Source organism: Bradysia coprophila (genome assembly GCF_014529535.1).
Source record: "Bradysia coprophila strain Holo2 chromosome IV unlocalized genomic scaffold, BU_Bcop_v1 contig_144, whole genome shotgun sequence".
Classification (NCBI taxonomy): domain Eukaryota; kingdom Metazoa; phylum Arthropoda; class Insecta; order Diptera; family Sciaridae; genus Bradysia; species Bradysia coprophila.
Window position 1 is genome coordinate 130,219 of NW_023503373.1, and position 15,644 is coordinate 145,862.

At 35.0% G+C, this 15,644-nt stretch overlaps 1 protein-coding gene across 2 annotated transcripts; it reads left to right on the forward strand.

Moving 5' to 3' along the window:
- On the forward strand, positions 1-11,734 carry LOC119071402 (serine-enriched protein). Of its 2 annotated transcripts, XM_037176279.1 has the most exons (12): positions 1-458; positions 1,926-2,101; positions 2,172-2,330; positions 6,101-6,218; positions 6,462-6,488; positions 6,735-7,008; positions 7,230-7,260; positions 7,326-7,466; positions 7,716-7,773; positions 7,924-8,662; positions 8,746-9,098; positions 9,440-11,734. In XM_037176279.1, the coding sequence occupies exons 2-12, from the start codon at positions 1,931-1,933 to the stop codon at positions 10,912-10,914; spliced, it is 3,546 nt and encodes a 1,181-aa protein (XP_037032174.1). In that variant the 5' UTR covers positions 1-458; positions 1,926-1,930; the 3' UTR covers positions 10,915-11,734. The 2 variants fall into 2 exon arrangements, with proteins under 2 accessions (XP_037032174.1, XP_037032173.1); XM_037176278.1 differs by lacking the exons at positions 8,746-9,098; positions 9,440-11,734 and adding an exon at positions 2,865-2,903 and having other exon boundaries at positions 7,716-8,025.
- The last annotated feature ends 3,910 nt before the right edge of the window (positions 11,735-15,644 follow it).

The following is a 15,644-nucleotide window of genomic DNA, read 5'->3' on the forward strand; positions in this document are numbered from 1 at the left end:
GTTGCATCTACAGAATTGGTAAGACGTGTTATCAGAAGCAGAATCCTAGAAATTGTTTATTTAGTTGACAAATTTGTTAATATTCGTTTTGAAAATAGTTATAAAAGTGCCTGGTAGTGTACAAAATTTCAATATTCAATTGATTTCGCTTGGATACATTATTGTTTCTTTAGTCAAACTGAAAAAACAAACTGTGCAAAATATGGTAGTGGCATCTGATCAATGGAAATTTTTTTCAGTGACTGTGTTTTACTGAACTTTCTGTTGCAATATTTGGTGTTCAATTAATTCAGTTTACACAATCTCACAAACTTGATGTGAATATAATAATCTGTTGCTGAAAATCTGTGAAAGAAAGCTATACACTTTAAATTACGTCGAGACGACACAAAAGCTTTTCCACTTGAAAGAATCAATTTTAAGGCGTGACCTTCAACAAAATATACTGACTGCAACAGGTAAATAAACGAAAAATCACAACTTAAATTCCATAAGCATATACGGTATTGAGTATAGTTGTGTGGTAACAATCAATTGAATAGAAAAATAAATGAAAACTGATGAAAAATATGATTTAGCATTGTCCGATTCATACACTTTCATTGAATTCGTATATTAAAATGAAAATTCTCTTATCACAGTTCGATTTTTGTGACGTCAAATCGTGACGTATACGTTCTCCCATTTTCATTTTCTTTATTATCTTCGGCATCAATGTACACGAGTATAATATAGCAAGGCGAGATTTATATTTTGCAATATTCTCGTTCTGGTTATTTTGTTGCTTTCGTTAATGAACCAAGACTCTTACCACTCATGCCTGAATTTTACTGAAAATTTCTCGAATGATATCAGCTACATATAACACGGTGTAGGTTTCCCTGATAGATCCGTCGTCGTATTGACAATTAAATGAGCATGTATACGCAACGGCAATAATATAGGGCATCAGTGAATTGAATTAGCTCTTGTAGTAAATTAATTGGGTCTAGGCTGAGTTTAGTTTTCTTGCGTCTCGTACATTTTCCAATTTTAGTCTTCGAATTAATTTTATTTACGAATCGTCAACAAAAGCAAAATACGCCTGAATAATATGACTATTAGGTGTAGTATAGGAGACTGAACGTAGCACTGCTTATATAAGTAAAATAATCCGATTAACGGGATGCATCAATGAAAATTTTCCTATATCGTAATGAGTAACCAACATCCATACACTTCACATCAGTGAACATCATTTAATATATTTGAAAGCAGATACGAGTGGAGCCTTGGTCGTATTTATTGAATACATGATCAATTTACACTTAATTGGGGCGTCACTATGGCAACATCCTATTGTATGAATTTATTAATACTTTTCCGTCCGACAAATAGCTACGGTCTGCTGAACACGGACGGTGTATGTGGAGTTCTTGCAAACAATAAACACTTTGAATTTTAAAGGCTAAATGAAAATTGTTGGAGTGAATATTCCTTGATGAAAAGTATGTGAAGTTCACAAATGAAATTTGCTTTCACATTTTCCATGTAAAGTGTAATTGCTTTCCGTCGACAAAGGATTTGTCTGCTTCATGAATAAACTGCAAATTGGAATAAATGAAATGTTTGAATTGCAAAGTATGTGAAACATACTTAATGAAAAGCTTTTATAGTTTATGAGAGTAGATGTAGAGTACATCCACTCCATCCGGTCAGTAAGATAATCACATAATGACTCTTGTTAGAATCTGTTCTCATAATAGGGCCACTCGTAAATAATGGAATCTATTTTCTGACCCCCTCTTTCCTCCAAGTTTTCCTATTTTATGTATACCAAAGTGTGTCGTCCTATACTTGGGTGTCCGCGAATCAGTTTTACGCCGTTTATGAATGAGTCATAATTCTTTTGGAACAAGTCCTTTAAATTTTCTTTAATCTTTTAGCAAAAATGCCGGAAGTTTTGACATTATCAGGGCTCGCCGATGCGGAGCCAGATTATACAACATTTGAAAATAAGACTGGACTGGCTGAAGACATGAAGTTTTTAGCATCTATGCCTGAGTTGTGCGATGTAACGTTTTTGGTTGGTGATACCAGAGAGCCAGTATGTGCCGTGAAGGTAAGCAGTCAATTCAAAAAACATAACCACTCGCCCGTAAAATGTTTTTTTTGTGTGTGGAAAATAACAGGCAGTTCTGGCATCTCGTTCACGAGTCTTCCAAAAGATGCTGTATCAAGCTCCATCACCGCAACGCAAGAAAGATCCTCCGCCTCGAGAAAATAAACTTCGTTTGTTCTTGAAACGATCCTCCGAGCCATTGTTGAATCTCCAAAATGCTGCCCAACAGGTACAATATTGAAACCAATTTCTTCGATAGAATTACGTATACTGTTTGCCGTATAAACGAACAGTAACGTATGTACATAAAATCTGAAGTTTGTTTAGTTTAAAGTAATTTTTCATTTAAATTGAATATTTTGTCTCCCCCGATTATAATTTTTATTTTTCATTAAATCCGTAAATGTTTTAAGAAACTAGCTGTTCCCCATACAAATTTAACACCAAAAAATGTATAAAGATAACGAACCCGAGGAAAGGTGATGAGTAAACAAATGGACGTCGATTATTCTTTATAATTTGTTACACAAATGACTTTTCAGTTTTTGAATACAAACACAAATCTCGTGTATTTATTTATAGCCCGATTATTTAGCAACAATTTTTTAGTAAAGTATTATCGTTGAACTGTATGTGAACAAATATTTTGAAAATAATCTGCGAACCCAAAACATCAATTTTAATTCCGATAAAATAACAACCAAACAAATCATCTGTAAATAATTTATTTGAAAACATTTTGTATTTGTCCTATACATTGTAGAGAAGTGGTTTCAGTCAACAATTGCCTGTAATACCCGAGGTAAATTTATCATTTGTTTCGTTTGTATTTTGATTAAAACAAAAGCAAAAAAAAAATTGTTTTCTAGTTAAATGAGTTGAACATTTTTGTAAATTTTTTTGAACAAAACTATTTTTGTTGTGTAACATTTCTTGACAATATCATCTATAGTCGATAAGTCTGTTACATAATTTTTTCAGCGACTTCTTCCCAAAATTTCCTTTTTCAAATTATTATCTATCTATCTTTCACAAATTGTCTAATCTCTACTAGCTAAACTAAACACCACTGACTATTCTGTCTGTATAAACCGTATGATGAAATATTTGGCAGATATGCTAGTTTAGTTAGGAGCTTTCATCAATATAAGAATTAGCAACATAGCCATGGTTGGAACATTCACTTTCGAAGGATGGATTTTTTTCATGTTATTTTCAATCCTCAGGGATTTCTAACCTTTTACCTACGGCATGGCATCCAGAACAATTATTTAATCTGTTACTTCTGTGGATCTAAGCATTTCTAAGGGGATTCACAATCTTTTACTTCATTTGTTTTGACACACACTTTGACATATTAGAACGCATTACGAAGCACTTAATGCTCATTGTTCATAGCCTTCCACATCAATAACGCCATTCTTTTATTTGAAGTAAGAGGTTAAATGAATTGTGGTATTATGTTTAGACATGATTAGTACATGATAATGGGTTAGTAGGGACGTAAGGACAAAAGTGTTGTGGTACGTATCACCATGAAAATCAATATTGAGAGCTTCCGACTAAATACTTTCACGAATTCTTTGCGTTTGCGAGGATCATACTTTAATCATACTCTATTTCACCAAATCGTTTCGTAAACTTTACCCTTCTTTGTTTTGATCTTCTGCACAAGAAACTTTTTAAAAACGTTATTGTAAAAAACTGTTCTTCTTAACGTTTTATATGCAGGTATCCAGGTATTGTGTATAGTAAAAATGAAGATTATCCTCTTTTTTTGGTGTACTAGAAACATTATTGAATGACCCAAGCACAACAGTGATTTTGTAATCTTACCTTCAATTTTTGAGCATGTCACACGGAGAAAAACTCCGAAAACGATAACCAAATGTTACACATCAAATTCATTCTTTATGATTTGAGTTCTTAGTTCCTTTTCGCTTAGTTTAAAAAAAATCCGAAGTGCACTCGGAACACACTTTAACAAATTTCGAAAAAAAACGAGAGCTGAAGCACTTTATTGTTTTTATCTAAGACACCCACACGTTTTAAATCTTCTCCACTGGATTTTATGTTTCTTTCATTAACGAATCAGTTTCCCTTCATTTATAATTTTGGTTGATGATTTTTGCTTGATAATTTTAGGAAAATATGGTATAGCGCTTGTGTTTGCATACTTATTTCTCATGTGGAATGTGTTCTAGTGGTGTTAAGAAGATCCTACTCTAAGTGAAGGCCTAAAACTCTCCTCAACCTTTCTTTAATTTCATTATTGGTTATGCATTGTTCGAGCAATCTGGCTAATTTTGGTTAATTTTTACAATTTTTGTAATTTTTTTTTGGAATTTGTTTTTAAATAAAAAGCTATGGTGAAACATTCTGGTTCTAACTATTAATAATTGTAAAGCGAACTATTTAAACAATGCACTTCAAGCAAAAATGATCAAAGTCGACAACTGTCAAATAGAGTACTATCTTATATTAAATGGTTTTTAACGGTGTTTTACAGATGTGTGAAACACTGTCAAGTTTAGAGTACCACTCATGCTTGAAGTGCGTTGATTTAAATAATGAACGGTGTATATACTTGGAATTATAGTACAAGGATGGAATTAATAGATTCCACATTGTCGACTGAAAATTCGATTTATTCCATATATATTTGAAAGTGCATTTATTGCCAAGTTTTTTAACGTTGCGATTTAGAAACAGACTAAATGCAACACTAGAGCTCACCCATAGCGCAAGGCTATTAGACTAAAACAGAAGATAAGTTCACAAACAAAGCCAACGCTTTTCCCTTTCTCAGGGCTCCCGTTTAGTGAATTAATTTAGAAGAAGAAGGCTGTTTCGACCTCGAGAACTACCTTTCAAATGAAACAAAAATTACGAAAAACGGATGAAATTCACTCGAGTTATATGCAAAATACACATAGGGCCCTAGTAGCGGCCTTAGTCCAAAGACCCAAATTTAACAATTTTTTTCAACAACATTCTATTTGGCCTTCGATTACCTTCCAAATAAAACAAAAATTACGAAAAACAGATAAAATTCACTCGAGTTATATGCAAAATACACATAGGGCCGAGTAGCCTTTCACTTCTAAGGCCCTAACTCACAATCCACTCACCCGATTTTAAAAAACTGAATTGGTATCGACAATACCTATCGTTTGCCGTTTCATTTACATTTCCATCGTTTATTTTGCCGTTGATACCCTTAAACGACCTTAAAACACTTAGGTGGCCGACCCGAATATGCCCATCTTCGAACTTAGCCTCACTATTACAACAACCTTTCAGGGATTTTTTTTTAAATCGGATTTGATTTACTCAAGACAGACAGACAAAATTTTTATTGCGGATTCGTTATCTATGAACATAGGCAAACACTTTGCCCTCACCGTCTGCTTCGAATTCCATCAATTACACACAGCACTTCGTACGGGGCTAAAAACTTGGCAATAAATGCCCTTTCGAATGCATTTACTCTAACGATAACGATAACGATTACTTGTTTTGATCGAAAATACTCTGAAATAAAATCTCTTATATCAATCATAGGATTGAACGTTAAAGTGAGAATGATTGTGGTAACATCAAGATCGCACGTGGAATGAATAGGATTGAATTGAAATTGTTGGATCTTATAGATTTTAAATTCTTTCGCTAAGTAAATACACTGCAAAGACACAGTTCCACATTTTCAGTTGATTTTATTGCATTTATTTGTGTTTAACTTTTAATTATTTGTTCTGCATGATCGTTGATTTATTATTATAATTATGTTGGAACACTTTTTAAATGCAACTATTTGCATTGAGGAAAAAAAATCAGCGGAAGATCGTCCAATTATGTTGAAAATGGCTCAATATGATGGCTTTAGATGTCTCCTTTATTTCAACAAACTACTGCTCTTAGTAAACTCACTTTCTTTTCTACACTAATCATATCTATCATATTCGTTTGGAATTAAGCCTGTGGTTTTTCGTTTATTAGCCATCGGGCCAGCAACATCAAACGCTAATCATTGAAGAATTTGAACCAGATGTATTTCGTCAATTGATTGAATACATTCATACCGGTTGCGTAACTCTTCAGCCTCGCACATTGTTAGGTATAATATTTTTGTCATGGAATTAGATATGTGCGTCGGCTGGCTGACAAAATTTTTCTCTTAAAAATGACGTAATTTGGAACCGCCGATCACTAAAATCGACTAAATTTGTATGGAAATCGAGCCGCCGCCGATACACTTTTCACCGTTTTCATGCCGAGTGCATGAACAAAAATTGACCGGCGCACATATCTACTACATGAAATGACTGATGCAAATGATGGTGAAATTTTTGAATTGCAGGTGTGATGAATGCAGCCGATTATTATGGTAAGTTGAATCACTCAGTACAATGACGAAAACTAACCGTTGAGTTGTTTGCAAAGATTGCCAAAAAATGTTTTTCTGAAACTTTTTTTTCTTTGTCAACAAAATGACAAAAAAGGCAATTTTTGGCAGTCTTGGGATGTAATTCCCGATTTTAGTCTTCGACTCGGTTGATACAGATCTGACGAGTCATATCTCCATTACGTCGTACTCAGAGTACAAAAAGAAATTCGTTTTCCCTCATTTCAGGTTTGGAGGAATTGCGTAAAGCTTGTGCCGGTTTCGTTCAATGTTGCATAAACGTTGATACAGTATGTGCGTTATTAGCATCAGCTGAAAGATATATTCAGTACAAATGCACAAAGAGCTTGGTACAAAAAGTCTTGGAATTCGTTGACGAGCATGGAAACGAGGTGTTGAATTTGGGTAGTTTTACATTGTTGCCACAGCATGTTGTTAGATTAATTTTAGCTAGGGAAGAGTTGCGGGCAGATGAGTTTACCAAATTTCAGGCCGCTCTTATGTAAGTACTACAGTGATTCAATCCAATTTACGTTCGTATTCGTTTATTCCCCAAAATTGTTTTTGTACATTTCCCACAAAAATTCGACGCTAATTTCATTTTTGTTTATAAAAGAAAAATGAGAAAACAAAATTATTTGTTGCACGGTATCGTTGCTATACTCTATAGTAGACTAACAACCACACCATATGTTCCACATCTAATATTTATGTAATTCTCAGGTGGAGTAAAAAATATTGTGACAACAATCCTGTAAGTATTATTTTGAAACTGAATCCCATCTCTATTTAAAATGTACTACCAAGTTTTTTTATCAGAACATACCGCTAAAAGAGGTAATCGGAAATTTTCTGGAATACATTCAATTCCATAAAATTCCTGCCAACGTTTTGATGCGTGAAATTCATCCATTGGGACTGGTACCATATGCGATCATTATGAACGCATTAGCGTATCAGGTTGGTAGAAATTGAAAACCAATTCTAACTACGGTTCGAGTTACATTTCTGTCATTCGTGATTGTTAATAAAATTGGATGAACAAGTCAACTGTGTCCTGAGCCCAATAATCAAAGTTTGTGGATTTTGACAAAGTTTACGCTAGCACTGGACTGCTGTTGACTTTTTATGCAATTTATCAATCGAAGTGAAATCGGCGAAATTGACTTGAACCTAGCCGGAGTTGGATTTTAAGAACTTTGTTTGCAGGCAGACCCAGCATCTGTCGACCCAGGAAAGTTATCACCAAACTCTAGTCGAGTAAGACGTGCACGGCAATCACAAGGTCGTTCTATGTCTGTACAAAGTTGTGATCCGTACGGCTCAAACACAACTTTAAGCTCAAGTGGTAGTAGCGACCCAGCAATATTGGGTTCGCTTAATAGTAACTAACATCGGCTAAACGGCCCCTCCTCCAATCCACATTCCAAACACCATCAACCGAAAATCCGAAAAGCCAAATCACAAAGTTTCCGCACACGTCGATCACCATCTGAGCGAAGAAGCCCCAATTCCTTCATACCATTTCAAGGGCCGTTGAATTTGAATGACAAACGAAGAAGTCCCAACTCTCAGAAGAGTCCCGGCAGCTTATCGCAACAAGAAAGTAAAAGTCCAGGAAGTTCATCGTCAAAAAGTCCATTTTCTTTGTCGCGACAAGGAACACTGAGATCCTCACATCGTCGAAAGAACAGTATGGGCACATCGTTGAATTTGAATCCACCGGGCCGTCGGAGTCCAGCTCCCTTAAGTCCACAGGGACGGCGGAGTCCTGGTTTCCTCACGGCAGATGGAATGCGAAGTCCAATTGAATTCTCAGGTCTGGGACCACTGGATAGAAAATCACCTACAAGTCTTTTTCCCGAGCGTCTCAGCCCGACGTCTAACATTCAAATACAAGGCCGGCGAAGTCCAATAGGGTTTTATGAGTCTGATAGAAGAAGTCCAACGTCAACAGTTCATGTTCAAGATAGAAAGAGCCCAACCATAAATGGTTTAGATGATGGAAGGCGAAGTCCTACCGTTCAAGTACAAGGTCGTAGAAGCCCTATTGGATTCTCTCAAGGACTTATAACATGTATTCCAATCGTCACACCTACCGACAAACGTAGCCCAATGGGAAATATGCAAATTCCACCGATAACAGTTTCAAACAGGTAAACTCTTTTTTACAAGAAGGAGGAGAGATAAAATCCAATCAAAAATCTGATTCGAAATTAAAATCTAATTTATTTTCCAGCGAAATGTCTTGGGCTCATATATCAGAGACGTGCGTGAGCGTTGATAAAACCGACAAGTCACCGGCAACGACTGAGGAGAAACCACCGTCTCCAGTACAGGAGCGTAAAGAGCGAAGCGTTATTAGAGAAATAATCGCATTCGTCCGTAAACCATCGAAAAAAACGCCACCTACAACAGCGACGACCAGAACTGGACGATTTGCGAACGCCTTCTCTCGTGCAGAATCAGGTTCAGCATCACCATTGCTGAGACAGAGCACATTTTCGAGTTCTCCGGCTGCGTCAAGTCGTGCTGCCAAATCTGCCGTCACGAAACAAATGTCTCTTCAAAGCAAAGTCTTAGATTTTCCATGTGAGTTTTAAATTACTTTTTGTATATCCCTATGTAGTACATAACCGAGCGTAACAGCTGTATTGATGAATAGAAAATATTATGATGCGTTGAAGCATCGCTAATGAGTGAAGTCAAATGTGCCTAAGATTAGGCCAGGATGAGAAGGCTAAATTAAACAGAAGAGTTTTGTGGCTAGATTTTGTAATCAAGGACTTCCAAAGTATGACTGAAATTTCTAATGAGTCCTCCAATATATTTAGTTAATTAAAAATTGCACAGCACATCAATAAATGCACTAAGCACTAACCTCACCCGAAGATAAATCACATCAAATTTTTGAATCTTCAAATTATTCACAGCCACATCGGAGTCAAAAATGTCCTTAAAGTTGCTGAATTCCAAAATGTCGTTAAGACTACGACGCACTACAACCGATGACAAAAAGAAGAAATCAAGCGGTGACGAAATGAGCGATATGGAAAGTAGCGATTCAAAAACAGAGTCGAGCAGTGCTTTATTTGAATTAGAAAATGTAAGATTTGAAAAGGTTGGGGAATCGTATATAAAACATGACAAAATACGCGAAGAAACTTTAGAAGATGCTAGTCCTAGTCCAGTTCAAGTAGTCGCGTTGTCAGAGCAGCTAGACTGTAAAACTGAATCTGAGCACGATGGAAACAAAAATATGGACAGAAATGTTGAGCTTTTGAAAGAGTCTTTAGGTCCGTTCTTTGGTAAACCGCCGGAACCAATTTATGCCAATTTACTAGAAATACAAGGCGAGAAGAGTAACGATCTACAAATCCAATGTCCAACATTTGAGATAATGCCACCGTCACGACGATCGTCTTTCGATCCACCTCGATCACCATTCCTCGAAAATTTGAAAAGTCCTTGTGACACAGACACTGAATTGATGCATCTGAATCGACTAGATTCAGCTGGCGATAGCTTCGAAATGGTTGACACGGACCGGAATCGCGAATCCAGTTTCGAAAGTCGTTACCCATCGTCAAGTTATACCAGTTTCGATATTTCAAGATATCAGTCGACGAGTTACGAAGATCAAACGTCGAGTTTCGAAATTATCGATATGGACAATCCCAGAGGAAGCATTGATCAAAAGTCTCCGATTGATCTACGCAAATCATCGATTGAACTCGTGAATATTGAAACATTTCAGAGGTCAGAAAATGCTGGCCGAAAATCATCCCTAGAAACACATTTCGAGTATCAAGGACCAGCCAGTCTGTCCACACCGAAAACTAAAAAGCAAATTTCAGAACCGAATCGCTGTAGAGACTGTTTTCCTAATACATTGGGCATGCGAACACATTACTCTGCGCCGAACCGGCCGAGAAGTCCGTTATCTGCACAAACCTCGTCAAACTACAGTTCGCGAGACAGCTACGACTCTGGCTTTGAATTTCTCAGCCATTCTCGGACTTCACACTGTAATTCAGAACTGAAGAGTCCATTCTCCGATAAATCCAAACAACATTTCCCGTTGACAGTCAAACAAAGTCCCGATACCCGTTCATTCCTCTGTACTGATCAAAGATGTGCCTCCATATTTGAACCACGTCCTGGACGTGTCACTGCTTCACAGTTAATACCGAGCTCAAACGAATTCGAACCGCCATCTCCACGTAGAGCGGCAAGCGCTTCGCCGAAGCACACATTCACATTTCGAATTGTTCTGAAAAAGGTGGATAGTTCTCCAGATGCCATTTGTCCGTCAGCTGAACGGCGACGTAGTAGAGATCGAAACGAAAGATTACGACGTAGAGATAGTCGCAAGAAGCGAATGTTGGACAGCGGAAAAAGTTTCTAGACGCACGATTATTTCAACCAAGAAATTTACATATGTTTTTCCCTTGTCGTTTTAATTCATATTATTCATTCCCATGACGTATCACTATCGATGTTTCTACATTAATTATTGTTTTTACAATCCATTACCGGATTAAATACATAAAATATCGATTCGAATCTTATATAGCATAGACATTAAATCAATAAAAATGACAATCCAATTTATGTTTCGCACATCTAATTTAAGACAAAAAGTAAACGTTCCGTGTGGGAGATTAACATTCCCTCATAGCAATAAAGAAAAATGATAAAAAAAAATTCAAATGCATTCGATTTTTTAATCACCGAGGATGTGGTTCGGCAGAGTGAGTGATGGGAAAGCGAAATTATTTTCTCATTAAAAATTAATGTTTGCCGTAATTTCATTGAAAAATAGGAATTAGGTGACTCGGTGATTAACGCGTTAATCGGGTCAAGGAAGTTACGTAAACAAAATTAAACTGAAGTTGAAAATTCGTTCATAGAGACATCTTTAGATCAGAGTATTGGAAAATGTATTTCCCTAAATATTTGTATAACCAGCCATATCAACAAATACTTAGATTATACTGATCGTTGCGACGCCCGTTTTCAAACATTAAATGAAAAATATTCTAATAATCACCCTTGTGTACTTATCGTTAAAAAATATATTTAAAAAATAAATTTATTCAAAGGAAAAAGTCTCTTTAAAAAGCTCAATTTAACCATAGAATAACCTCATTTACGATAATTGTAAATTGTTAAAACAAAAATGATCATGAGAATATTTACCAAAAGTATTTTATCAAATGTTAAAAAACCAAATTTTTTGATGAACTTATTTAAAAAAATAAATAAAATTGTTCCTTGAACATTTATAAGAACTTAAATTATATCCATAATTACATCAACAGAGGTAGTCGCAGTATAATTTCGGTTTCTTATTATTTTTAGCTTGTCAACAACAGACTAGCTTCAATCTACTATTTTAAGCAATGTGTCTCTAGTTTCACGTTCTTTTTTAATGAAGGGCAAGTTTAGATTTATGAAGTAAAAGATTCTGTTTCAATCCACCAAAAATACTTAGATCAAAAGAAGTAACAGATTCAATATGATCAAGCATCAAACATCAGATGAAAATTTAAACAAAAAAGAAACAGTGTTTAGTGTGGAGTAATTGACTCAATTGTATTGTATGAATTCTCACTTGAGAGTATCTCTCTGTGTCAATCAAGCTTTGACCAATACGTGAAAAGGAAAAAGGAGAACCGAATACTATTCGGCATAGCACATTGGTTCGACAATTTTCTTCTATAGTTTTACTCAGTAGAAAAAAAATTAAACCAATTTAAAATCTGCAACACCTCAATAACCATATATTTTTTACAAAAGCAACACCTTTGACAAAAATGCATAACTTCAAAAGAACTCAATGTTTCGTAGAGAAAAAACAATTCATTAATCCAACATATCAAAATTAAAAAAAGGAAACAAGGTCGCATTTGCGAATTATTATATATACATACCAGTGATGACGCAATGATAGAAAAGAAAAACTGAAGTGATTTTCATCGAAATTAAAAATATTTATCTACCCATTTAATAAAGACAAGTATTCAAATTGTGATTTTCCAATAATTGGTGTTCGATAAAATAATAAAAAAAAAATTTATTAAAAATAAAATAGACAAAAATTTTGTTCTATAATAAATGTATGAATCAAAGAAGTTTTTTATAATATACATATTATGCAATCTGTCGGATCGTTCTCATGTAAGAAAGTAGGAGAAACTTGTTAGATTTGAAATGTATAAAAATGACACATGCGATTACTTGAAACTGGTACAAATAATACACTTGGATACCAGATTTGCATACCGAATTTGTACCAGCTGGTTTCCTTCAGCTGATCCAAATTTGGCACAAATTCGTGTTCCATAAAGTGCAATAGCTATTTACGTGTCTGTGGTTGTCAGTAGATTTTAGGAAATTTCGCGAGTTGTAGCCCGAACGGATCGAGGGCGACAAGCGAAAGTGCCTAAAATCAACCGTCCATCACAGATGCGTGTACAACTTTTCATGCTGAGGGCCTAAATTAAGAGGAAAAATTCTGAAATTTATGCCCAAGACATGAAATACTTTTTGTTTGATTTTTTCTTTTAATTTAAGGTAACATTATTTTCTGAAAAATACTTTAGAAAAAACAAAAATAATAAATTTGGATTTGGGGCCGTGTTTACCACATAAATTTGATGTGATCAATGTACCAAAGTGATAAATTATGGATTATGTGATTCAGCATTTGGTTTCATATAATCCATAAATTCGATCTTGTAACCATGGCTTTAATCGTGTTAATTATAATTGTGAAATGTTGATAAAATTCACATGGAAGCAGTTTTAATTTAAATCTAGTTTGTGCTTCAAATGCATTCTTTTGAATAAAAATTAAATTCAATTGTGCAAGTCACTCCTTTTGGCGATTATCTTATTGTGTTGACTTAGTCTAGCTACACGTACCGACGCGACGCGAGGAGACCTAATTCAAATTTATCTTTTGTTGACGTGACAGAAGAACAAAAGAAAAATTTGAATTAGGTCTCCTTCGCGTCGCTTTGTGTAGCTACAGTTACAAAGCTTTAGTTACAGTCTTAAAACAACACTTAAATGCATAACTGGCAACAGCTGACCAATTGTTTGTTTGATTTGTGTTTGCTGATGTGCAGTCCCTTTACATACACCTGACGAGTTACGACGGACAATATTTGAACCAAAATCACCTGTTTCTAGCTATGTATGTTAAGTAATGATTTTATGACAGTTATTGGGCGACTTATGTTTTAAGAAGCAATCTAAGGGCAAAATCATTAGGACTTTGATTTTAAACTAAAATAATTTTTACATGCAAGACAAACCAAAATTATTTTCTTATTTAATGGATCGTCATTAAGATATTATGGTCGGTCAATTGTTCTAATTTGTTAGCAATGTTACGGTTAACAAATATGTCATTGTTCCACAGGTTTTTATGTGACGAAACGTTTTCGTGTATAATTATGTGGCTCATTTCAAATGAAACATTGAGTGTAAACTGCATGTATTGTATGTATATTATAAATGCGTTTTATGATTGTAAGTCTGTGTTTGTTAAATGAAATTAAAACTTTAAAAAAATACCAAAACAAAATGTCTTTGCTTTTCTTCTTCTTTTTTTTTTGACTCAATTCACTTTTTCGGAAAATTCCTATATCGACGCCATTCTTTTTTCACTTGAAAAAAAGTTGTCCCTCGAAAAAAAAGGTTCGCGGTTCGTCAGAATTTTGAAAATCTGAGTTTGAATTCGATTGTTTCCGTTTCTTTGGAAGGTATGTACGTTGAGATTGTTTGAGATCATAAGGGCAATTATTTTTCTACAAAACTAGCTTCATTATGTTAATTGCAATGTTAATTTTAATGTTAATTTCAGTTAATTATTAAGGTTTTAATCGAATACCAGCTTCGACGTTTTGGATCGCGGTTCGACGTACGGCAAAAATCGCGGTTCGACACGTCAAGTTCTTAGAGGTTTTAAAACAAAATAATATTAAAGGGCGACATCACTAAGACGAATTAAAAAAACGCATTGACAGGGTTTGAATTGATACAACGCCTCAGTTCCTATATTCGCGAAAATATTTTCACAAATTTTCACGAATATCTCAAATTTTCGTGAATTTTAGCAATAAGGTTTTTGTGAAAATTTGAGAAAGTTCAATTAGGTAAATTTGGAGTAATATCACTTACCCCTTATTGTTGATATTGTGCATTGAACTCGCTTTATACGACACATCATGCAGATGCTATGGACCTTAGACTAACCATACCTTTTAATAACAGTATTTTACTTGCCACCCGAAGGTGACAAGAACACTCTTTTGAGAGACAAAAGATTGAATTTGCGTTCCTGATGCCATAAAACTGATTTTGCGTTCTTGATACCATTTTCAGCAGATCAGTACAAAAAGATTGCTAAAGTCATTTAAGTCAGTTAACGCATGTCTAAAATTGAAAATAAACTCTCGAAAACAACAAGGCCAAATCTTTGTCCATAGTCCAGTTAAAACGCGTAACCGTTAACGAAAACAAAAACAAAAGAAAAATGGTCAGTCAAGTCTTTCCCTAGAGTACCTAAAGACGCCGTTTCGTCCTGCTGATCTCAAAATTCACTAGTTCACTTCCATAAAATTGCCGTCAATTTTATGTGGAAACAGTACACTGGGGGACTCGTCAGGAACGACAATGTCGAGAATTTTGTGACCATATGCGCTCTACGGTAAGGTGGACAAACTTTTAATAAAAACAACAAAGCGGAGAATCGAATACATTTCACAATCATTCATTCATCATTTCATAATTTTTATTTAAAAAAGAAAAGAGATGATACACATTCTGACCTCATTTATCCATACAGTCTGCATTCAGCCCAGGTCTTCCGCCATTCTCGCACAAATAATTTTACACATTTCACACACTTTGAACACAAAAACCAAAGAACGAAAATTTAAACACTGACACAACCCAAATTCATGGTCACTAATCTAAAATCCAAAAATGCCAGTAACAGCGAAACAACGAAAAACCGAAAAAACCGAAAAAAACCCTTGTCACTGAAGAAACATTTTCGTAATGTCAGTGTAACATCTTTTAGTTTCGGTTTTACTTGCAGTTCAACAAATAAATTAACAGAGA